General features: G+C 34.8%; 1 protein-coding gene across 1 annotated transcript; it reads right to left on the reverse strand.

Annotated features, from left to right (window-relative positions):
- On the reverse strand, window positions 1-21756 carry LOC150107607 (pancreas transcription factor 1 subunit alpha-like). Its single transcript, XM_090392136.1, has 2 exons — window positions 21327-21756; window positions 1-1156 (listed from the first exon to the last, which is right to left on the reverse strand). The coding sequence occupies exons 1-2, from the start codon at window positions 21754-21756 to the stop codon at window positions 999-1001; spliced, it is 588 nt and encodes a 195-aa protein (XP_090248262.1). The 3' UTR covers window positions 1-998.
- Between the last annotated feature and the right edge of the window lie 457 nt (window positions 21757-22213).

Consider the following 22213-nt stretch of genomic DNA (forward strand, 5'->3'; position numbering starts at 1 on the left):
TTGTCGGAATTAAAAACATTTTCTACCTGAGCTCTCCCTTGTAAGGAATTAATTTATTGCTTTATTTTATGCTTATTTTTTCTATCTAATCTATATATTATGTGGAATTTAAGTTATTTGCTTCTATTTTCTTTTACGATCTTTCATTAATCTTAAATATCTAACGAAAATAAACATTTTATAGCGAATTAAAATAAATTTCTATTAACAAAAAAGACTTGACTAGATTATTACTTGACATGATATTTCAATGTCATAGGAAACTAGATTGGCAAGCTGATATCCTATAACTAAATTAGGCTTGAATAGACTAGATGGTTACATCACAGATGTCGAAATCAAACTCGCAGCTTTCAGAGTTTTTTTTTTTTTTTGTGCAGCCTAACATTCATTTTACTTGGTTTAGTAAATGCCACATATTTCCTGATATAGTAGTGTATATGGAAAACTTTCTGTCAATAATTCTGGTTGACTCTTACACATCTTGCCGGACAAAATGTATGGCTTACGACCGATTTCAGTTTTAGATCCATAGATTAACTTTTTGAATAGGGTATATTGTCACAAATAATTGACTTATGTTAGCTTGAGTTTAAACACGGCTCAAGAAGGCTAGTTCACAACAACTGCAGAAAGTTACTTAGTCTTCATAGTATGACAGCTGTTTCATATATATCAGCTTTACCCATCTGAATGGCATAATTTTTTTTTTTAAATCGTCCAGTCCATACAAGCCCAATATTAGGCAAGAGTTTTATCACATGAGATTATATATGTGTAACCGATACACCTGTTGCACATGTCTGGCTTTAAAGAAACCTCTGTTTCACTTTAAATTTCGTTCCTTGCATTTACTTTCTTTTAGTCTTTCTGCATTCAGTAGTTGTAATTTTTCCTAAGAGAGGATAAATCTTGTCCACAACTTCTGAGAATTACCACAGAATAGTGCTTACTTTTAGAATAACCAACTTGGACGAACGCATATGTGATATATGTCTCTAAGAATCTGAAGAACTATCCCCTGGCTGTTTGTTTTTTCTTGGATCTTCTGGAGTCCACACTTTGGCAATCATAATGTTGCCACTCGAGGAGCTATGTTTTTCACTGGACCATGAAAGAGAGTGACCAGCTAGTGGAATATAACCATTTGGTCCACCTAGGGAAAAAAAAAAGCAATTAATAGATGAAAGAGTAAATAACTCTTAATAAATTACTAATATAAATCTATTATAGGAAATTATAGGAAGCAAATATTGCAAATGATATATAGCGTAGAGATAGAATTAATTCAGTTTGTATCTAATCAAACTTCATGAGCATTAGAGTGAGGGTAGAGCTGAACAAAAATATACGGTCAATCTTAGGTTACCCCCCTACTTCGAATTTCATTTGACATAGTTTCAACTGTCCATTACTATACTGCGAACAAATCGAAAATTTCCAAATTTTCTGGGTATCTATCTATCTATATATAAATATTGTCATAATTGCTATGAATATAAAATCTCAGCGCATTGGATTTTCATATTCTATTTTATACGAGAGATGATATTATCGCGTAGATGATAGATATCTCGTAGATGATATTATCGCGGTGTGCATAAATTTAATCTGTGAATCAAGACAGTTTTGCATTTTTTTTATTGTGTGTGTTGACATGTATACACTATGTATAGTGTATACATGGAGCCCTGATACAGTTGTAATTGTTAATTTATTTGTACATGAGAAATATGAAGGTTTTTTTTGTTGTTGTTTTATTTATTTATTTGAGTGTGGGAGGGGAGAGTGTTTCGGTGCGTTTCGGTTGTCATCTGCTGATTTTTGCTATAGTGTTGCTTATGAAGTGAAGGAATAGCATTTGTTTTTATATTCTGGTTATGAAAACTTTTCTTTCTTGCTGGGATCTTGGCGTCCTGTATATCACAATGCACTCCGGAACATTTTTAATAGCAACTGTTTTATGCTAATAGAGTGAAAGGAATTGTACAATTTCTAATGTTGGTGTAATTATAATATAATTTGAATTTTAGTTAGTTTCGGTGAAATAGAATTGGGAAGTTATCGAGTCCTTCCTTTCTATTTTAAGTGTGAAATTTAACCAATTTTGTGTGTTTTACCCACGAAAGGTTGTAAACCTAACGTATATTAATACCACGAGTAGGCTAAGGGCGAAAAATCCGGAAGCTCTGCTTTAGAGAGACAAAATATGAAACTTTTTCAAACCACTTCAAGCCCTAATAAACAGGACTGCGTTCCCACGCCAAGCGGAAACGCATCTACCACCTAAAACCTGGAGTAAAAGTTATAAGATTGAAATATTGTAAATTTGCAACTATGGTACACTTGCAGTCCTTATCTATTGCCTGAAGAAGATTGCTTCATCTTAATAAAGAGATCTTTAATTGGTCTTAAACTTATGTCGATAATAGTTTTCAAACCTAGAATAATAATTTCTTTCCAAGGCTACTTTATTTATTTATTATTATTATTTATTTATTTATTTTTACGTAGTACTGATTAGGATATCTGTTGTTCCATTCACATGAAATTGTGGCAGTTCTGTGTAACCGGATTGCAGTTCTAGAAACTAGCATCGAACTTTCTAACATTCACTTAGTAACCATTCGTGTTCTTTATATTTTACTTCAACCAGAGAAAGTTCAGGATTTCGATAAATCTCTTTTAAGGCCATGGAATGAGAAAATGAAGCTGAAGAAGCAAAATTAATGTCGTTTTATAGCACCATCTCAAGTTCTCATCTCAAGCTACTTTGAGATGAGAACAACCCCTATTTGCTTGGATCATCCTAAACTAAGTCTAAAAATAACGCTACAGTACATTAGCGAACTTTCCTAAAAAAAAAAAAAAAAAGAGGGGAAAGTTGGTACGTAAATTCACTCTCACGATTTCTGTAACAAGTAAATGAATGGTTGCAATTGAGGTTATAATTATTTAATAATTACGACCTCGAGTAATTTATTTCCTTTGAGAGAACTGTTGTGATTCATCCTTATTCTCAAACTAATGAATTAAATGAAACAATTATTGCGTATTATTCGATTTGGTAGTAAAACATAATAGGAAGCTCAGGTTCTGATGGTCATGTGGAAGACGAAGGATTGTCCTTTCTGTTCCTAATATGCCTTGTACGTTGGCTAAGCAAAAATAATCTTACCTTAATAACCAACTATGGTTATTAAGGCCACTCTATCAGAATAGCAAAAAGGAAGGTTATATAGTTACTCGTATTATATTTTCATAATTGTTTCACTCTTCTGCAGAAAACTTTGTGATGTCCATAGTTAGTCTTGATCCTACCTTTCATCAGAAAATAAGCATAAAATTCAATTTTGAAAAAATTGTATGTGTATGAAAATGTGTACACAAGTTCTTGATGAAAATCACACACACACACACACACACACACACACACCACAAAATGAGGACAATATGCTCAAAAAGAAATCAGACGAATGGTACTAGAGCCTTCGTAGCTCAGTTAGTTTCGACAACGCCCTGTGCTTGGAAAGTTCTACGTTTGAATCCCGTCTAGAATTCAACCCCACCCAAAGCTTTTCATCTGCAGCGTTTTTTTTTTAATCCGCAAATTTGAGTTTTTATTCCGCAAAACATGCAAACTGGCCAGAAGAAGAAGAAGAAGACATGCAGTATACAAACATAGGAGACTAGAGGAATAAGGATTAGCCTCCCTATTCCGTCCGATCTGGTTTCACAAGCCTGAATGATTCAATGTGAGTCTGTTGGTAAGCGCAAGACAGGAAGCAAGGGTATACTCATACCACCTGTCGTTTTTACTTCTCATTAAGTCTAAAATGCTATATCAAAACGATATTTTGTGACAACTCTATGCATGATATGGTAGAAATGTTATTTTCGCACTAATCGTACTTCAGTGACGAAAATGCTCCATGAACGATTTGTGTACCAGCTGTTTAAAATGATTCTACTTTGTGGATCGCAGTTCTTTACGTGTGGCAAAGTTTTAAATCTAGTAAAAACAAAATTGAATTGGGAAAGAACATGCGATTCGAGGTGTTTCATATTGAAATACCATACAATAACTGTTATAAAATAAAAACGAAGGCAGCAATAAGCAGCACATTTCAGCTATAAGTACACCCTAATCATAACCGGAACAGCGAATTAATTTGTCACTCTCATGATGTGCTTCACTGGATTGACGCTCGGCAATGTATTTATGACTTGATAGACTCGAACCCACGCATAACTTGCAGATATTACCATGTGCAAGATTTTGGATTAAAATATCCAAATAACTCTGCATTAAAATATGTTTAGTTCATATAACTGATAAATTGACTTCTCATCTGACTATAGAATAATGAGATGGGAAGAAGTATGTTCAATGATATAAAATACATAATATTCCTCCTTAAAGGATATCATCAGAACAACGTAGCATAGCTTTCAGAAAAGACCGTTTATTTTTACTTTTAACAAAGAAATCTGAAGGAGGAAGGAGTAAAATGAGATTGATGTAAAAATAAACGTATATAATATAAATATCTATCTTTAGTGGTAGATGAATTTCGCTACCCGATGTGAGACTCCACCCTGCTTACTGGAGACCTAAAGGAGCTGAAAAAGTTATATATTTCTACTGTATAAGTGCATGGGCATTGGATTATCAATCCCTAAGCAAAACCATAGTACGTAATGTGCTATAGTTATAAGTCCCGCTCATCCTTCCGTGGATGAGCGGTACTTATCTTTAAAAAAAAAAAAAAATCTTACTGTTCATTGTAACGAACAGTAAAATTGAATGTATTAAAGTTCATCAGAGTCTATATATCTGATTGATTGTAAGTAATCAGTTAATCTATTAAGCTGAAACCTTATGTTTTTCGTAATGAATTTTACCAAGAATTCTTCATACAAAAATTAGTCGAAATGCATCGAATAGTTTAGTTTTGATACCATCAAAGAAAGATGTGATCTGTATATAAAGTATGCTTTTCTAATTTATACCACATGCTGTTTAAGAATGCCTAGAAAAGTTACATTTAATTATAACAAGTATGAAAATAATCTAAGACAATCAGAAAAGGCGTTTCTAATTGCAGCCTTATTCCATTCGTTATCACCCATAGATCACCATTCGGTTAGAAGGTTCTATGAGCCCTGTTTAGACTTGAAGAACCTTTATCTGAAGGTAAGTTAGCTGGTCTCATACGGTGGTGTCAGGGGTTTAAAGTCTGCAAAACAGGCAAACCAGCTAGACGAACACACACACACACAAGTAACGAACATAATACGCTGGCCTTAATATTGCAGACATTATATCACAGCTTAGTTGTTTCGGCAGTAACTCCAAACAACCCAACCCAGTCCAGAGTCGTTTTTTGGTTATATGCTGAAGAGAGTTTGTTTATTGTCTTTTGTGAAATAATTTTGAATCGTTTCAGAATATATATTGCCACTAAAATTTGTCTGATTTTGAAACTAACATTGAAATTTCTCGACACATTTTCGAGATCTTAAATACTAAATATTTGAAATGTCATCCAACCACAGTAGATTGTGGCTGCATGGAATTAGTTTACTAGTTTCGCTACCTGTCATTTCTTGAAAAGAGACCCTGTCTATTCCGGCCTTTTTTTAAAACATGGCTAAATTGGTTCTTTCTTCCGATAATTGGATTTTTGCTTTTGAAACCAAGAAAAATGGTACGTGAACTTGCGTAAGTGACAGATTCAGCAGAGTATTGGGAAAGAATTGACAGCCCTGTCCAAGTAAAAATTAGATTTATGAGAGCCAAGTCACTTGACCGTAGCAAACCATTCTATTTAATATGCGATTTAAAGATGTATAGAAAAATCTATAATAATTCGCTTACAAAATAGATGGCACTGTAGACGCTATCTATCAATCACCACTTTTGTAATAAGGACTCGAATTATTCCGTTAATCGCTGTCCCAGGTCCTCTACCTCCCAAAATTTAATACGTGGATTTGAACTTTTGGTTTTCAAATGTCAATTTTACATTTAGCTTCAATGAGAGGGGCATGACTCTTTACCAATGTAATTAGTAGCTGTATATTATTTTTTCTCATTCCGTTTACCACTTCTCTTAAATTCCTTCCAGCTGCAACACTCATCAAACAGCTAAGTTGAGCGCAACCAGTTCTTTAGCATACTCTTTCTGAATTCCTGAGAAAGGGATGAGAAATCACAGTTGACATGAGAAATTCCATTCTAGATTATTGGAGATGGGAGAGATTTATATGTCTTCGATTCGGATCATTTCTGCTACCACACACACACACACACACAAAAAAAAAAAAAAAACATAAAACTATGCACGTTATTCCCCCCCCCCCCCGCCTCCTCCATTCTCAACATTATTATCCAGTTTGGTACTGCTCATTCCCAACGGAATTTAACGGTTCCCACTCCTTGAAAATTCTTTTGGAATTCCTTCCTAAAATAACATGTGTGAAATTCGTAGTTTAGCTGTGATTTTTAAATGAATGCTAATCTTAAGAAACTCATTAAATTACTAATTACTGAACAATTTTTGATGCAGATTACTATGGAAAACTATTGCCAATGACTTTTGTTAACCCAAACATTCCCGGTTTCCTTTATGTTTGTTTTTCATTTTTGAATATGAAAAATAATTATATATTCACTTTATTTTATTTAACTGAAATAAATTTTAATCCGTCGATATTAAAATACCTGAGTGATATATTTCTTTAGTGTAATTACTAAATCTGGGTTTCATTCCCTAACTTCCTTTCCCTTCCTGCAGACTACTAAAAAGCATTTCCGAAAACAGATAAAAAAAATTTTTTTTTCACTTTATTTAAATTCCTAATTACAGCAGAACTGATGTGATTAGAATAAAAATATAATTATTAAACTATCCAAATGTAGTTCTGCCTATTCCCAATCTCTTTTTATATTAAAACAGTAGAGCACATATACGTGTAATGCATTTTTGAATAATCTTGTTCATTTTTGAGTTTTCAAATTAATTTTCACGCACAGTATTTCCGTATAGCTTCTCGCCGAGCGAATTCATTGACAAGGTTGGTTCGTATTTTTTCACAAGATCCTGTTATGCTATTGATTAAAGGATTATTATTATTATTATTACTTGAGATCTCCAGGGAGTCAAAGACTCATCGAGGGAGACTATAAATTATCCAAACCAACTGCCATACCTTCCCTTAAATTCATTCACACTAGATGCACTCACTACTCCTAAAGGCAAACTATTCCACTCACTAAAAACTACATTCGGATAGTTTAATAATTATATTTTTATTCTAATCACATCAGTTCTGCGAAATGTTCCAGTTCTGCTATAATTAGGAATTTTAATAAAGTGAAAAAAAAATTTTTCCTGCTCACTCACTCACTACTCTCTGGGAGAAAAACCTAGCTCTTACCCCTTTCTTGACTGCAAATAAATTTAACTTTTCAATGGATGCCCGCGTGGAATTTAACCGTGTTCTCTCCCAACATTCCATATAACCAAAAATTTCATCAGATATCCTATAACACCCATTCAAAAGTTTAAAGACCTCTATCATATCACCCCCTCTTTCTCTTGTTAACCGGTCTGCAATCCACATGCTCGCAATCTGTGGTCATAATCTACATCCCATAATCCAGATATAATCTTTGTAACTCTTCTTTGAACCCTTTCCCAAGCTTCTTTATCCCCTCAGAACCCGGGAGACCGAATCTGTCCACAATAATCCAGGTGTGTCTTATCAAAGCCTTATAAAGAGGCAAAATGACTTTTTTTATCCTTACATGTCAAGTTTCGCTTCAACATCGCAATTATCCCCTGAGTTGTATTTGTAACTTTTGCTATGTGACCTTTGAACTTCAAATTCCTATCCGCCAATACGCCAAGATCCCTTGCCTCCTCAGTTTTTTGTAGCATAACCCTCACCAATATAATAATATAATTTATAAAAAAACGAACAACGCCAACCAGTATTTAAAACACAGTTTAAAAAAAAAAAATCCCATATTTCCCACGCTAACCTATTTTATAGAAAGAATTCTTTTAAATTAAATTTCTACGATCTGGCGCTGAATTAATTTTCGCATTTCTAAGTATTATGGTGTGTGCGTGTGTGCCAGCTCCACGCTAATATATATATATATATATATATATATCCAGGGCTTTTTTTCTGGCTGTTCGCAAAAAAAGGTGCCGGTACACAGTACCGGCACCTTTTTTCTTAAGTTTTTAAAAATTTAATAAATTTTTTATTGACAGCAAAATGTATTATAAATATTCCGGTAGATGGTACTGTGTTCACGAACTGAATTTTCAGTTTTGATTATTCATAAGTTAGTACCGTGCTTTCCTGTTTCATAGGTTGGTACGCAACCGAAAACAGGAAGTTGTGTTCACTTCCGATTGTTTCCAATATCAGTTTATCAGTTCTATATTCACTCTGTAACAGGCAGGTAGGTGTTCACGTGAGTTTTGAATTAATCTAAGTTAATCAGTGATCATTGTTCAAAATGAGTAAAATAAGTAGTTACTTTATGCCAATGAGTAAAAAAGGATGGCTGAAGAAGCAGAAACGCTGTGATCCTGTAAAATACACTTGGTGAAGAGGATCACGAAACCAAGACCCAAGATCCACCTGGTCAAAAGGAAGCAGATTCCGATAATGTTGGACACTTTTGCAGAAAAATGACTTCTGCAAAAGAAAAACGAGTGGTTTGTATGTCAAGAATAAAATGTCAAGAGTTAAGAGTGTCGTGATGTCGAAAGTCTTGCCGTCGATAAACGCATGGGAACGAAATTTCAGCGGAGTGGACAAATGGTAAAATCAGTCATTTTGGAGAATCTCGCAAACAACGATAAATGTCATTACGGGGAAAAAAAGATTTACGATCATATGCAGCGCACAACGCGTGCCAAAAAATAAAATCTGAAGCAAAAAACGAAACATTAGAGAAAGTTTTCCTAAATACTTTGTCTCATAATAAAGACGTAACAGGAAAAGTGTTTCGAACCGCTTACAAAGTTGCGAGGAGAAATCAATCATTTAACGACTTTGAAGACGAAATAAATTTACAGGAACTTAGTGGCCTAGACATGGGATATATTCTTCATTCTGCAAATGCTTGCATTAACATTGTGAGCCATATCGCAAATGAAATGAGAAAAACATTAATAGACAATATAGTGAACTCCAAGAACAAAATATCGTTACTTGTTGATGAATTGATAACTGTGAGTAACACAACAACATTGATTGTTATTGTTCGTGTATTAATGACTGATTAAAGAATTATAAATCAGTCATCTTGAGTGTTTAGGATTATCTGAAGATTACTTAAAGGAGTATTTATTGTCTGTAACTTGTGATGGTGCAGCCGTGTTGTTTGGTGTGCGTAATAGTTTAAGGAGGCTAATGCAAGAGAAGTTTCCTAGTGTTATTTTCTGGCATTGTTCTAGCCATCGCCTTGAATTGTCTGTTAGTGACACAGTGAACAATGTGGCAGGAGTGAATCGCTTTAAGAGTTTCATGGACAAACATTATGTGACTTATCATGCTTCACCTAAGAATGCTAGGGAACTACTGAAACGTGCAGCAACTCTAGAACTTCAACTTCTTAAAATTGGCAGAATTTTAAGAACTCGCTGGGTTCTAGCTTTCGTAATGTTTCTGCAGTGTGGCAAGACTTTGAAGTCCTCGTCCATCACTTTCTGGAGGAAAAGAAAAAGCAAAACAGATCGCTTTCTTTATGAGGGCGTTTTAAGAAAAATAATGTCATGCGAGTTTGCTGATGATTTGGGCCTTATGTGTGATGCTCTCCAAGAACTTAGTGAACTAAGTCTAGATTTACAAGAGAGAAATATTGACTTATACAAAGCAGATAGGAAGATAAAGAACACAGTTCAACTTTTTGAAGAAAGAATTGAAAATTCTGGTCCGTACTACAGTATTTCTCTCCAAAGTCAGAAGAGCATGACGTTCAAAGGGATTGAGCTCCACAAAAATGAAAGACACAATCCTGAAATAAGTTCATCTGCTTTCTATAAAAGTCTGAAAGAAGCCGTTGGAAAGCGTCTGTTTGAAGGAGATGATGCTGATTTGCTTGAATGTGCTAAGATTTTTAATTCCAAGTATTGGTCAGAAAATCCTGGAAATCATCTGACATTTCATGAAGCTGAAATTAAAAAGTTAGCATGCAAATTTCGCTTAAATGAAAGAGAAGTAGTTCATGGTTTTTTCCGTGAATATCTTCAAGAAAATAAAGTCCTGGACATACTGTTTCCTCTAAAGCACACTTTGGGCACAATTGCAATATCATCCAGTGAATGTGAAAGGGGTTTATCTTAGATGAATCTTATAGTAACTTCATCTAGGTCATCTCTGCTTGTAGACAAGTTCTGCGCTGATGTTCATCAGGACAGTATGAACCACCGCTTACTCAGTTCAACCCTAGAAAATATGTGGACTCATCGCTGCTCCGAGGTCGTCATTCTGCAGTTGATACCAAAAGCAAGAAGCGATCTAGAGACGACGAAGGTATATTGGAGGATATAAAAGTGTTGCTGTAATTACATCTTCATGATGAGTACCGGCACCTTTTTTCCAGAAAAAAAACATTGGATATATCCAACATATATAAATATATGTTAAAGATACCAAGTTATTTTAAATATAAACCTGGTTTTATTTATTCCATGTCCCAAGTAAGCAAACAGACAAGTCAGTCAAGTTTGTGCCTGCCAGTGTTGCATGTCTAGCTGATCCTGTACGTAGTGCAAGACCAAGGCAACTCGTGGTAAAGGTAGAATAAACTCTGATCACTATTCTTAATATTTACCCTTAATGCAAAGCACATCTCCTGGAGGAGATGTATGATGCTATGTATTAAAGGTAAGGGCCACTACCCAGACTGGTTTCGACCTTTATTGAGGTATCTTTATTTTTTTGCATTAAGGGTAAATATTAAGAATAGTGATCAGAGCTTATTCTACCTTTACCACGAATTGCCTTGGTATTGCACTACGTACAGGATCAGCTAGACTTGCAACACTTGCAGGCACAAACTTGACTGACTTGTCTGTTTGCTTACTTGGGACATGGAGTAAATAAAACCAGATTTATATTTAAAATAACTTGGTATCCTTAACATATATTATACCCAAGGTAAAAAACTTTCTACACATATATACAGGATGTATCAGATACTGTCAAATGATCATTAACTCGGTTAACATACATATTTTTATGAAGAATTGAATGACTAGAACCGAGATTTAAGTAAAAATGTTTTAATATAAAAACACTACTGGTTTTGGCCTGTAACAGCCTTCATCAGGTGACATTATAAAAGAAAGAAAAAAGAAAAAAACACTAAACACTGAAGGTTAAAAGACTATGAACAACATAGAGAATCTCTATATATAATTAGCATGAAAACGTTGTAGTTGTATTTAACAGCTTTAAATACAACTACAACGTTTTCATGCTAATTATGTATAGAGATTCTCTATGTTATTCATAGTCTTTTAACCTTCAGTGTTTAGTGTTTTTTTCTTTTTTCTTTCTTTTATAATGTCACCTGATGAAGGCTGTTACAGGCCAAAACCAGTAGTGTTTTTATATTAAAATATTTTTACTTTTTACTTAAAACCTTATATATATATATATATATATATATACAGTATATATATAATGTACATGTAAATTTAGGTACACATGTATGTATGTATGTTTGCACTTAGGTATATAACGTAGCAGTCTATATGAATATTGAAGGTTGATTAACTGAAAACAATTATTAGTAGTATTTGACACTCAATGTGTTTTTGTGTGTTTATGTATATACTGTATTTAAGTTCTTGGAAGAAAGGGAATAGCCAGTCAATCATTTCCTCCTCCCACCCTCACCTGACCAAAGTGATCGCCTCTTATTAACCTTGAATATTATCTTTAGGATTAGAGCTAAAATAAGCTATAATAACCCATATTAATCTAAGTATATAACTAATTTGAAAGCTATGATAAAACAACTGGTGTTGCTTCAACAAAATTCAGTCAATAGCGGCGATATCCTTTGGTTCAAAAGATATGGGTTTGGATCCCGTCTAGTACTCGAACCTTTACTTAATTTATCCTTAGGTCGTAATTCCATACGTCACCAATAATGGCATTCGTAACTAGACGTTTTAATGGATCATATTCTAGTTCATTATTATGAAATGAGGAACCAGTATCTGTCAATAAATATTGACAGATATCACGCAATGAATTATATGTCAATCATACTAAATGGATAAATGCATATTAAACATCACTAATAACAACATTCAAGAAAGTAAACAATTCATGTTTTTTCATAACTGTACATTCATTTGATTTCATATTGGAGATATCATAACGGAAAACAATTTGGTAACTTTAAAATTCATTTCAATATCGACTTTTGTACGAGTAAATGCCCTTTAGGAGCTGAGCAACTCATTCGGTATACATGAATCCCTTCGGGTGTAGAGAATTGGGTTCGAATCCCATCTATGACATGAAGAATCTTTGTTAAGCTTTTAACTGCAACTCGGGTTTTTCATCCCGCAAGCTGGCAAATCATCCCCTTGAACACACACACACACACACACACACACACACACACACACACACACACACACACACACACACACACACACACACACACACACACACACACACACACACACACACACACACACACACACAAGAAAATGCTTACCGGAAAGAAGGAAACGGGAACTACCTTGTTCTGTTATTATTCCCTAGCAAAGCAGCATTACAACCCAGCAGCCAGTTGGATGAGGAGAAAAAAATTAATAATTTTTGCATTAACTTGTAACTTTTGTAACTTTGTGTGATACTATTCATATAATATTCTGCAATTTTCATTGCAAGATATTATGCAAAAATTTGAAAATTGTAATTATAACTGCCGTAACTTACCAGTGCCGACATTCTGAGCGTGTGCGGACTGTATATGGCAGCAGTGGTATGGATTGTATTGCAACAGTCCACTGTGATGTTCACTGAGTAAACATTCTCCAATGACAATGTATGCAAGTTTATGAATCCATTCTGCCCTTTTGATGATATAGAAAATGCTTAAGATTTTTTGCAGATTGCATTACTGTACGCACTTACTGAATTGAGTAAATTAACCTTCCGCACTATATCATTCGCAGGAAAATATTCTAGAAAGTTGAAGCATACTAGAAAGCATAGTTGGAAATGAACAGGATTGTCTTTTAGAAGACTGAAAAATAATGGCAGGTAATATTGTTAATACTGGTACGATAACCGTAAGATTATACAGTACTGTATAATGGTACCTAATTTCATAAATAGAGAGAATTATGGAAGTCACATGCAAAGAATTTAACATAAGCATGATAAATAGACACTGACTGTTATAATTTTATTATATTAAGGATTAAACTGAACAAGAATTAAAACATCCAGCTCTATTTCACTGGTTAATCTTTTAACTTAATTCTAGTTAAAATTTTTCTGGAATTTTAATTACGATAATTAAATAGCTCTCTAAGAGAGTTCTAACAGGCCAAAGAACCTAGATAGTCAGGATAATTGGAATGAAACCTTTTTCTTCTTCTTCTTTTCTTCTTTCAGTTATTGGCGTGTTCCGACCACCCACCATCTTTTTAACAGTCTTCCTGTATGTGTTTTTCTTTTGGTTTATTGCAAAGTATTCTTTTTGGTAATCTATTCGGTGGCATTCCTTTCGTATGCTAAATTGGTTTATTTAGAGGTGTATGAGACGTAGATTCTAGAGTTACTGCATAACCTCGATAAGAATTCGCAATATGGACAGATGAGGTATCAGCGTATGAAGAAGAAATGGTCATCCAAACTGAATAGGTTCTTGGCAAATTTGTTTAAATCTCAGTATGATAAAGTGTATGATAGCCTCATTGTACAAGAGTGGTGCAGACTAATGTGTCTGTCTTTCAATAGCCTATCAGTATCTTTAGAGTGACTGTGAAGATTTTAGAAAAGTAGGTAAAAATTCGCTTACAGAAATGGATTGACAAACAAGCTATACTTTGCAAGGAACAGCATGGGTTTACAAATTACTCAGACATAAGAGATTATGTCTGAGTAATTTGCTCATATTTTTGTAGTTCTTTTAAAATTTCTGTTTTTTTTATTATTATTTATTATTATTATTTAATCTAGTTTATTTCAGCCTCCTGTGCTTAAAATTTCATTTCTGCTAATGTTATTCTTCACTGGTTTCCCCCCCCCCTCTTTTTTTTCATGTCCCATATTTCACTTCAGTATAAGAAATTTAGCCAACATATCGAATATTTTTAACATTGTATTTTTTTTTTTTTTTTTACTAAATTTGAGAGCATAATTAATGATATCTTTAAACAAGACATGATCAATCCTGTCTATAATTTTGCTAAATTTCTTAATATTATGTTTTGGATCTTTTTCTTCAGTGTTGCTTTTATTACAACCAAGATAATTAAAGTTATTATTATGTTCCATTAGTTTGTTATTTAGAAGTATCTTGCTTCTTATTGGCTCCTTTCCTTTAAATGGATTAATTTTTATCAGAAGATATTCTTATGCTAAATCTGGTAACAATATTACCAAAATTCTTCTTCTTCAACCCATCCATCCTTTAGGACAAGTACAGTCTTCTGATTAGGGGTCACAGCGAATTAATGCAGCCAGCTCGTCATTCCTATGCTGCAACCCCTAAGGGCAAGCATTTTAGGCTGTAGATCTGTGTGTGTGTGTTCATGGGCCTGGTTTGCCTGTTCTGAGGGACGAAAAACCCGAGCTTCTGGGAGAGGGAAAAAAAATTCTCTACCTACGTATGAGACCGGCTAACTCACTATTTGATTTAAAAGATCTTATAAGAGTTCCTCACCTCATAGAAAGGATTCGAATCCAGGTCTTTCCAACCGAAGGGCTCGACTATACCAACTGAGTTACGGAGGCCCCTCATCAAGGTTGCATAAACCTGATTGTTGTTCACATTTTGCATTAGCAATTAAGATTTGATCATATGCATATAATAATGTATTTAGTAGGCAATTTGGTTCTAATTGTATTTTCGTATTATTTCATTTTAATATCTCATTAACATATATATTAAAAAGGACTGTAAGCGGACTTCATTCCTGCCTTACACCTTTATATTTAGAGATGTAAGGTAGATGTACAAGGAATATGTTCCTTGTAGGCAGAAGGAATCATTCAGAATCAGTTTGGAAAGTTGAGGTGAACAGCAGTTGATGAAATCACGATTGTCTGTGAAGTGGATACGGATTTTTTTAAATGGGCTTTTATGTATTTTATGTAGGGGGAGAGAAAGGGTGTGATGTTGTAGAAATTATTTATGACGGCTGGCATGGTTCATTTGTGTTGTTGCAACGGAGTTAGTAAATGAATATAGAATGGATGAATGATCCACAGGCATACCTCCTACACACCGAGAGAACATCCAGTCTCCAGTCAGTTGCGTGTCCCCGATAGTTTCCTTGCATACAGATACCTTTTAAGCGACAATACTCGCCTGGGTCGCCAGACTTCTCTTTCTAGAACCAGGTCATTCAGGGGAAAGCAGAGTTGTTTTGGTAGAACATTTTTATCAAATATATATATATATTTATATTTTTATATTAGCGTTTTATTAATTACTTCACTTGTGTAAGGACCAGCGCATGAGCAAGTAATATTTACTAATTCATTCTTTGGTACAAAATCTGCAATGTTTTTTTTTTCATTTTGCGTATTAGACGTATTCATAAATTTGAGACAAAAACGAAAGTTTTGTAGTCATTCCAATTACGACATCATGCATTGTATAAACTATATGTGATATGGTTTATTTGTTCATATTAAATTTATTGTTCAAATTAATCATACTATATCACATACTATATGCGATAGAGTATGATTAATTGTATAAACTATATGATCCATAACGGAGCGTTTCGACATGTTTCCTATTATACTGTTGCGTGTGTCTGTTGAAAATATGTGCGAAATATCTTATTAATCTAAAGTCATTATAAGAGAACTCTATTAATTAGAAATTTAAATAGAAGAGTAATTTTAGTGATACTTTTTAGCTATTTACAATGAGTTGTGAGTCATCCTCATCCAGACAGTATAATTATCTCTTTTAGGGTTAATTAAGTTTAATTGCGTAACAGATAATACGCCACTATCTTGCACAAATCTACCATGCAGTTAACGTACTATGACTCTTAACCAGCTAATTCTTCACTAAAATTTACTTAAACAATTAAAAAAAAATGTATATATAATCTTGATGGGTAGAACTAAAGTATATTATTTAATTTTAAATATTAATAAACCGAAATCTCATTTAAGGACTGTAGATTTTTGCTTTAAAGGAATGTAATATTACCAGCGGCAGATCGCATTATGACAGCAATCGAACTGAACGGATGAGGCTAACCACGTACATAATAGAAGTATTACTATATGTTAAAGATGAGCTATTTCTGCTGCCAGTACATGTTCCAAACTTAACACGTTTCAGTTCAAATAGTATGATTAATAGTAAGGTTGCTTTATAGCATACTAGTACTGTGCAATGCCGGATTGAAAATAACTTCACAACATGAGATTTGAAAATTATCCGCCTTCATTATTTTTATGTTTTTTATTTCTCCGCTTCTCCGCTCATCCAAACATAAAGTTATTCATGATTCATCTTTGGTGTGTGTGTGTGTGTGTGTGTGTGTGTGTGTGTGTGTGTGTGTGTGTGTGTGTGTGTGTGTGTGTGTGTGTGTGTGTGTGTGTGTGTGTGTGTGTGTGTTAGCATAAACTAAAAGCTACGAGGTCAGTAGACAGCGTGAGTTCAGCTTGCATATTATATCAAGTGAAAAAACCCGAGATTTCGCGAAGAAAACTCACCACCTCCATACGAAACCAACCAATTCCCCTTTACTTAACAAGCCTAGATAACTATTATTCGCTCTACGATGGGAATTGAAGCCATGTCTTTATCCCAAAAGGATATTATACTTGATGGCTGAAAAATGAAGTTCCCAGAGGTGTGTAAGGAGAAGAATTAAAAAAAAAAAAAAAAAAAAAAAAAAATTGCTTTCATTGGCACAATCTGAATATTCTAATATAGCATAAACGATGAATTTTGTACTTTCTGAAACTAGCAAATATTAATTATTCCTTTGTTGGAGTACATTATGAAGAAGCAAATATGCAGATGACAAACTGCAATACATTGTCAGTTTGAAACTGACATTAATCGAAGAAATCGTAATCGGAATCGAGACAACGATTTCCCAGTTTTAATACATGGAGAGGGGTGAAATGTAATAAATAAATGCAACCAGAAATTGCCATAAGTGTTGGAAACACATTCATTAAATTCTAAAGGATGAACTGTACAATTACCTCTGTATAATAAATTTCGTTCAACAGCAGCTGATAAATAAAACTCATAAAATCTTGTTCTCAGAAAATTAATTCAAAGCAAAAATATCGGATTGCCAAAATGTGCTACTGTAATGGTATTCAATCTCAATCTTCGTATTCGGTATTTAATCACTTCGTATTTAACCACTTGACATTATGAAGATATTTCAATTCAAAATAAGCTCTTTCTGCCACACGTTGTACATGAATTGTGTTAAAATTCAAGTATAATGTGAAAAAGAAAATTAACATCCAGTAAACTAGCATCGAGTACATGACTTTGTTCAAAAATCTTAACAACAAAATTAGCATCGATCAGAGGTGAGATACTTTGATATCCAGAACAACCGAAGCAACTAAAGCTGTTGGACTGTATTGTAATCTGATTGGGAGCATGATTTAATTTACTTCGGGATTATGCATAACATCGACACTTTATCTACGATAATTCTATCCTTGAAAGATTTGGATAGACTCGGAACCTATATCATAGTAGAATTTTCGATAGGCCAAGGATTATGTAAACCTAAAATCTTTCTCTGAAGAACGAATAGCATTATTTTCATTCCGCTTACAGACTCTGATAAAGAACTTTAAAAGCATCCCAGGGTATTCGAAACAATATAGTTTGTTGATGCCAAGCGGAGACGTTATCAGCTCTGCCACCCATACATGGTTAGTGTCTGAAGCTATCACATGTAAGATACTCACGATGCTATTCAAACACGAGACTCGGGATCTTGCCCTGATTTTTAAAAATCATTTCTCATCCTCGATCCTTAGTAGAACTGGGATCCTTCAATACTTAGTATGACCACACATATACGATATTCTTATCGTATTCAATGTTCCTGCTAGTGCTGAAACACCCTTCAGACAATTTGTTTAAATGTGTCATCGCTGCCAAACGTTCTTTCAAGGTACTGTTAAGATGAGGAGGGAAGGGGGGAAAAAGTCACACAGATTCATGTCATTGAGTACGAAAGATTTAGGATACTGCGTTTGGTCAAAATCAAAATAAATTTGGCTTGATGTGCAAGAATGTTGTCATAGTGAAGTTTCCATTCTTCAGATGACCACTGCATAAGTTTGAAATGGAAATCTTTTCGATAGTGGTTCGGCCTTTATACAATGTACTCATAATGATGTAGAGCCGACCTAATGCTTAACAAAAACAATCATCGTGTTTAGTTTTTGGTGAGAACTTCGCGCGTTTTTTATTTTATTTTAATTTTTTGGTTCGATTGACGAAATTGTTTTTCTGAGCATCAATAGCCATCCCAATGGTTGTTGTTTGCTATTCAGATTCGGAGTTATGTCCGTATATATCCATATTTTAATTATTTGTTATGATACTCCTTAGGTTTTCTCGGCACAGCGTGCGAATGTGTTGCGCGCGCACGCACGCACACACGCACACACGCGCGCGCACACACACACACACACACACAGTGTGTGTGTGTGTGTGTGTAGATGTGGATGGGCAGGAGTATTTTCTTCTTGCTTCTGAAAGAGACGAAACTTCCTACGAAAAGAACAATGATATGATCAAGCTACTCACTTCTTCATGCCATCCTAAAAATGACAGCTGCTATAGTGAATTCTAGTTGGGTATATCGAGATGAAGTACATACCTTTTTTTCTACTTTCGAACAGAAATTATTGTTAACTATTTTTAATTTTCGCGTAGCACAATGTTTGGCAACCCCTTAAATCCATTTTTTGCTTCTACGAAATGTGCACTAAATGTTGCCTGTCGGAGATATTTTAGTAAACAATAAAATCCACAATTCTTATAACACTTAAATACTTGGCCGTATAGTCTCTTATCCTTCCCCGTTATGAAGCCGGATGCGAATAGTCCACAAGTTTTAATTTGTGGAACGTAGAAAAGTTCTCTTCTCCGGTATAATAGTATGAATATCGCTTCTACAGTGATATAATTTCTAAATTAATATCAATTCAATATCATACGATATTAATTCTGTATTAGTCCCGAGGCCTTTAATATACCTAGATGGGTCACAATAATATACGAAAATGATTCAGATTTACGTTGTATTCAAAAAAGAATACACGAGAAAATATGTTTATTAGAATTTTTCTAACTTACTTATCCAGAGCCTCTATAGTGCAGTCGGTTTCAACGAAGCTCTTTGGTTGGAAAGAACCTGGGTTCGAACCCTGTTAAGACTGAAAGAACCTTTATCAGACTTTTCAAATAAAAGTGGATTAGCTTGTCTTATACGGAGTTAATAGGGTTCGTCCTCTCGGAAAGTCGGGTTTTAAATCTCGCAACTAGGCAAACCCGCAAGGAGAATTGAGGCATAAGACTAACCACTTTATCCTAACTTGCGGCGGTTTGGGGATCGTGAGCCTTAAAGGCATGTAAGTACCGCTTATTGTTATTATTAATATTTTAATTCAATTCCAAGATTGTTTCTGCATTATTAATCAAGTATCATACAATACAGACAGTTTAATAATTTGAGGAATAGCAAACAATAAATTTCCTTAAAAATTTCAAAAAATACACACAAAACATTAGTGTATATATGAGATGCGAAATTTTAGAAATAAATCGTTTTCTTTTCTAAAAATGATCCAGGAAAGCAGCCAAAGACATAAAGAAATATTAGTTATGCATAGCGAAGAAATATTAGTCTAAAATGGGTAATTGTCACACTTCAAAATTGTGGAAATCACAAAAACCGATTATATATCTTGAGAAGATCATTGGATTGCAGTCTCTGAATGTAATCCAGAGACTACAATCCAATCTAGCGAATGTGCACTGACATTCGCTATGGATACAATACATAATTCTTATTTGAACAAAAACGAAATGTCACCCAGCGTATTCCTTCACTGCTGGTGTCTTTTCTACGAAATAAAATTCAAAGCCATCATTTTTTTTACCTAAGTTCCTCGATTTACAGGGATTCATAATTACAGTCTTAAATTCGCTGTTTAGTTATTATATGGTGTTCGGTTAAATTAAATACTGTTTGTGTGTGCGCGCGTGCGTGCTATTCTATGTCTCTCTACAGAATAGAGAGAGAGAGAGAGAGAGAGAATATTAAAAGAGGGATCAACAATTTTCAGTTTAACTCGTTGATAATCCATCTCTATCAGCGTCACCGTCTGTCCTCTGAAGAATGCATATCAAGTTCTCTAATTCGTACTAGACGTATTAGTATATACTGACAAAAAAAAAAAAAAAGGATCGTGTGTCTTTATAATAAATTACCTATTGTATTTACTATTGTTTTATACTACTGTAGTATAAATGTTATTTTTCTCTTCAACAATAGATTTTTTTTATGTTTATGCACAAGCACCACTATTAGTCACTTGCAACTTCGAATATTCTGCACCAAACCATCTTCGCTATTTTCTAATACCAATCTTTAGCATTTTAAAGAAAGTTGAAAAAAAAAAAACCACAACTAAAAGTAACTCAAACTTTAAATTATGATTTTTTGTGTGCGTGTAAGTGTTGTTGTAATGAAGTATTATCTGTTTGATTTTAAGCGGAAGAATAAATTTCCTTACGTCTTATTCCAGTGAAAGATAAACGATCGTGTTATCCTTTTCATCATTCTCGGCAACTCAAATTCCTTAACAATTTCACAGCAATTACTGAAGAAGAAGAAATTTACCTGCAAGTAAATAAAAAATTAAAGGTGTTTACCTTTTACACGTGAGGTTCGAATAACATTCTGACCAGCTGGTCTGCCTCTCATGAGTGGATATTTATCTTTCACCAGAACGACTGTGTGAAATCCTAGAACTGTAAATAAGTGGCAAGCGTGTGGCTCTCACAAACCTACCTCGATGACACTGGATGATGACCTTCTTGGGCTGGTCCGACACCTGAGTCTGTAGAGAGTCTGTGGGGTGCCTTCCGGAATTCACAAGCTCGCTCAGAAAGCCGATGTATCCGATAGCCAGACGTAGGGTGTCCACTTTGGAAAGTCTCTTCTCGTAGGGCAGCGTTGGTATGTGTGCCCGGAGTCCCTCGAAAGCATCATTAATGGACTGCATCCTTCTTCTTTCACGTAGATTGGCTGCTTGTCTTTGCTGGACCTGCTGTTGCACGCATTTCTTTTTCCTCCTCTTCTGCCGTAAGTTCTCCTGGTCCGGGTGGCGGCTGTACGGCGAGCTGATCGGGGCTGCTCCGTACGCGGTGGTGGAGGAGTCAAAGTGAAGGTGCTGTTGCAGGAACTGACGGTTGACGTTGGCAAGGTCGATGTTTTCCATGTCGTAGCTCGGTCGTACTCGGCCGGAATTGGACAGCGTACCGCAATGTGTCGAAATCCCCAGGGAACGGTTGCCACTTGCAGCCGGTGACGAGAAAGGTCACGCGCTACGGCTAGTGGCACACTCCCATGTATGAGTGGTTCATCGAAGACACGTGTGCGATGCTGTATTACTTCCCGACGACGAATAAGCGGCACGCGCCGCCTCTTCACTTCGGCCAATTGCAGTATAGGACTCCTTTTGACGAGGCGCGTGCCGTGCATATCGCAGGTCCCACCTCTCGAAGTGCTTACAAGCACCGAAAAGGTATTTGCGGTCGACTTTGTTCTGTCGATGCTTGAGAGGAACGATCGATGGCGTCTGCAGGTACAGCTACGTTGTGCGAAAGATGGTGGGAACGAGACGAGTTGAGTCGTCTAGAGCTAAACAAACTTACGTAAAGATGGGGTGAATGTAC

This window comes from Typopeltis vanoorti, chromosome 4 (assembly GCF_054136105.1).
Source record: "Typopeltis vanoorti isolate ZY-2024b chromosome 4, IOZ_Tvanoo_1.0, whole genome shotgun sequence".
NCBI classification, from domain to species: domain Eukaryota; kingdom Metazoa; phylum Arthropoda; class Arachnida; order Uropygi; family Thelyphonidae; genus Typopeltis; species Typopeltis vanoorti.

Coding starts and splice junctions, on each gene's coding strand:
- LOC150107607 (XM_090392136.1), bottom strand. CDS start 21,756: ATGGAAAACATCGACCTTGCCAACGTCAACCGTCAGTTCCTGCAACAG. Junction 1,157..21,326: donor CATCATCCAGTGTCATCGAG/GTAGGTTTGTGA, acceptor TTTTTTCCCTAG/GTGGACCAAATGGTTATATT.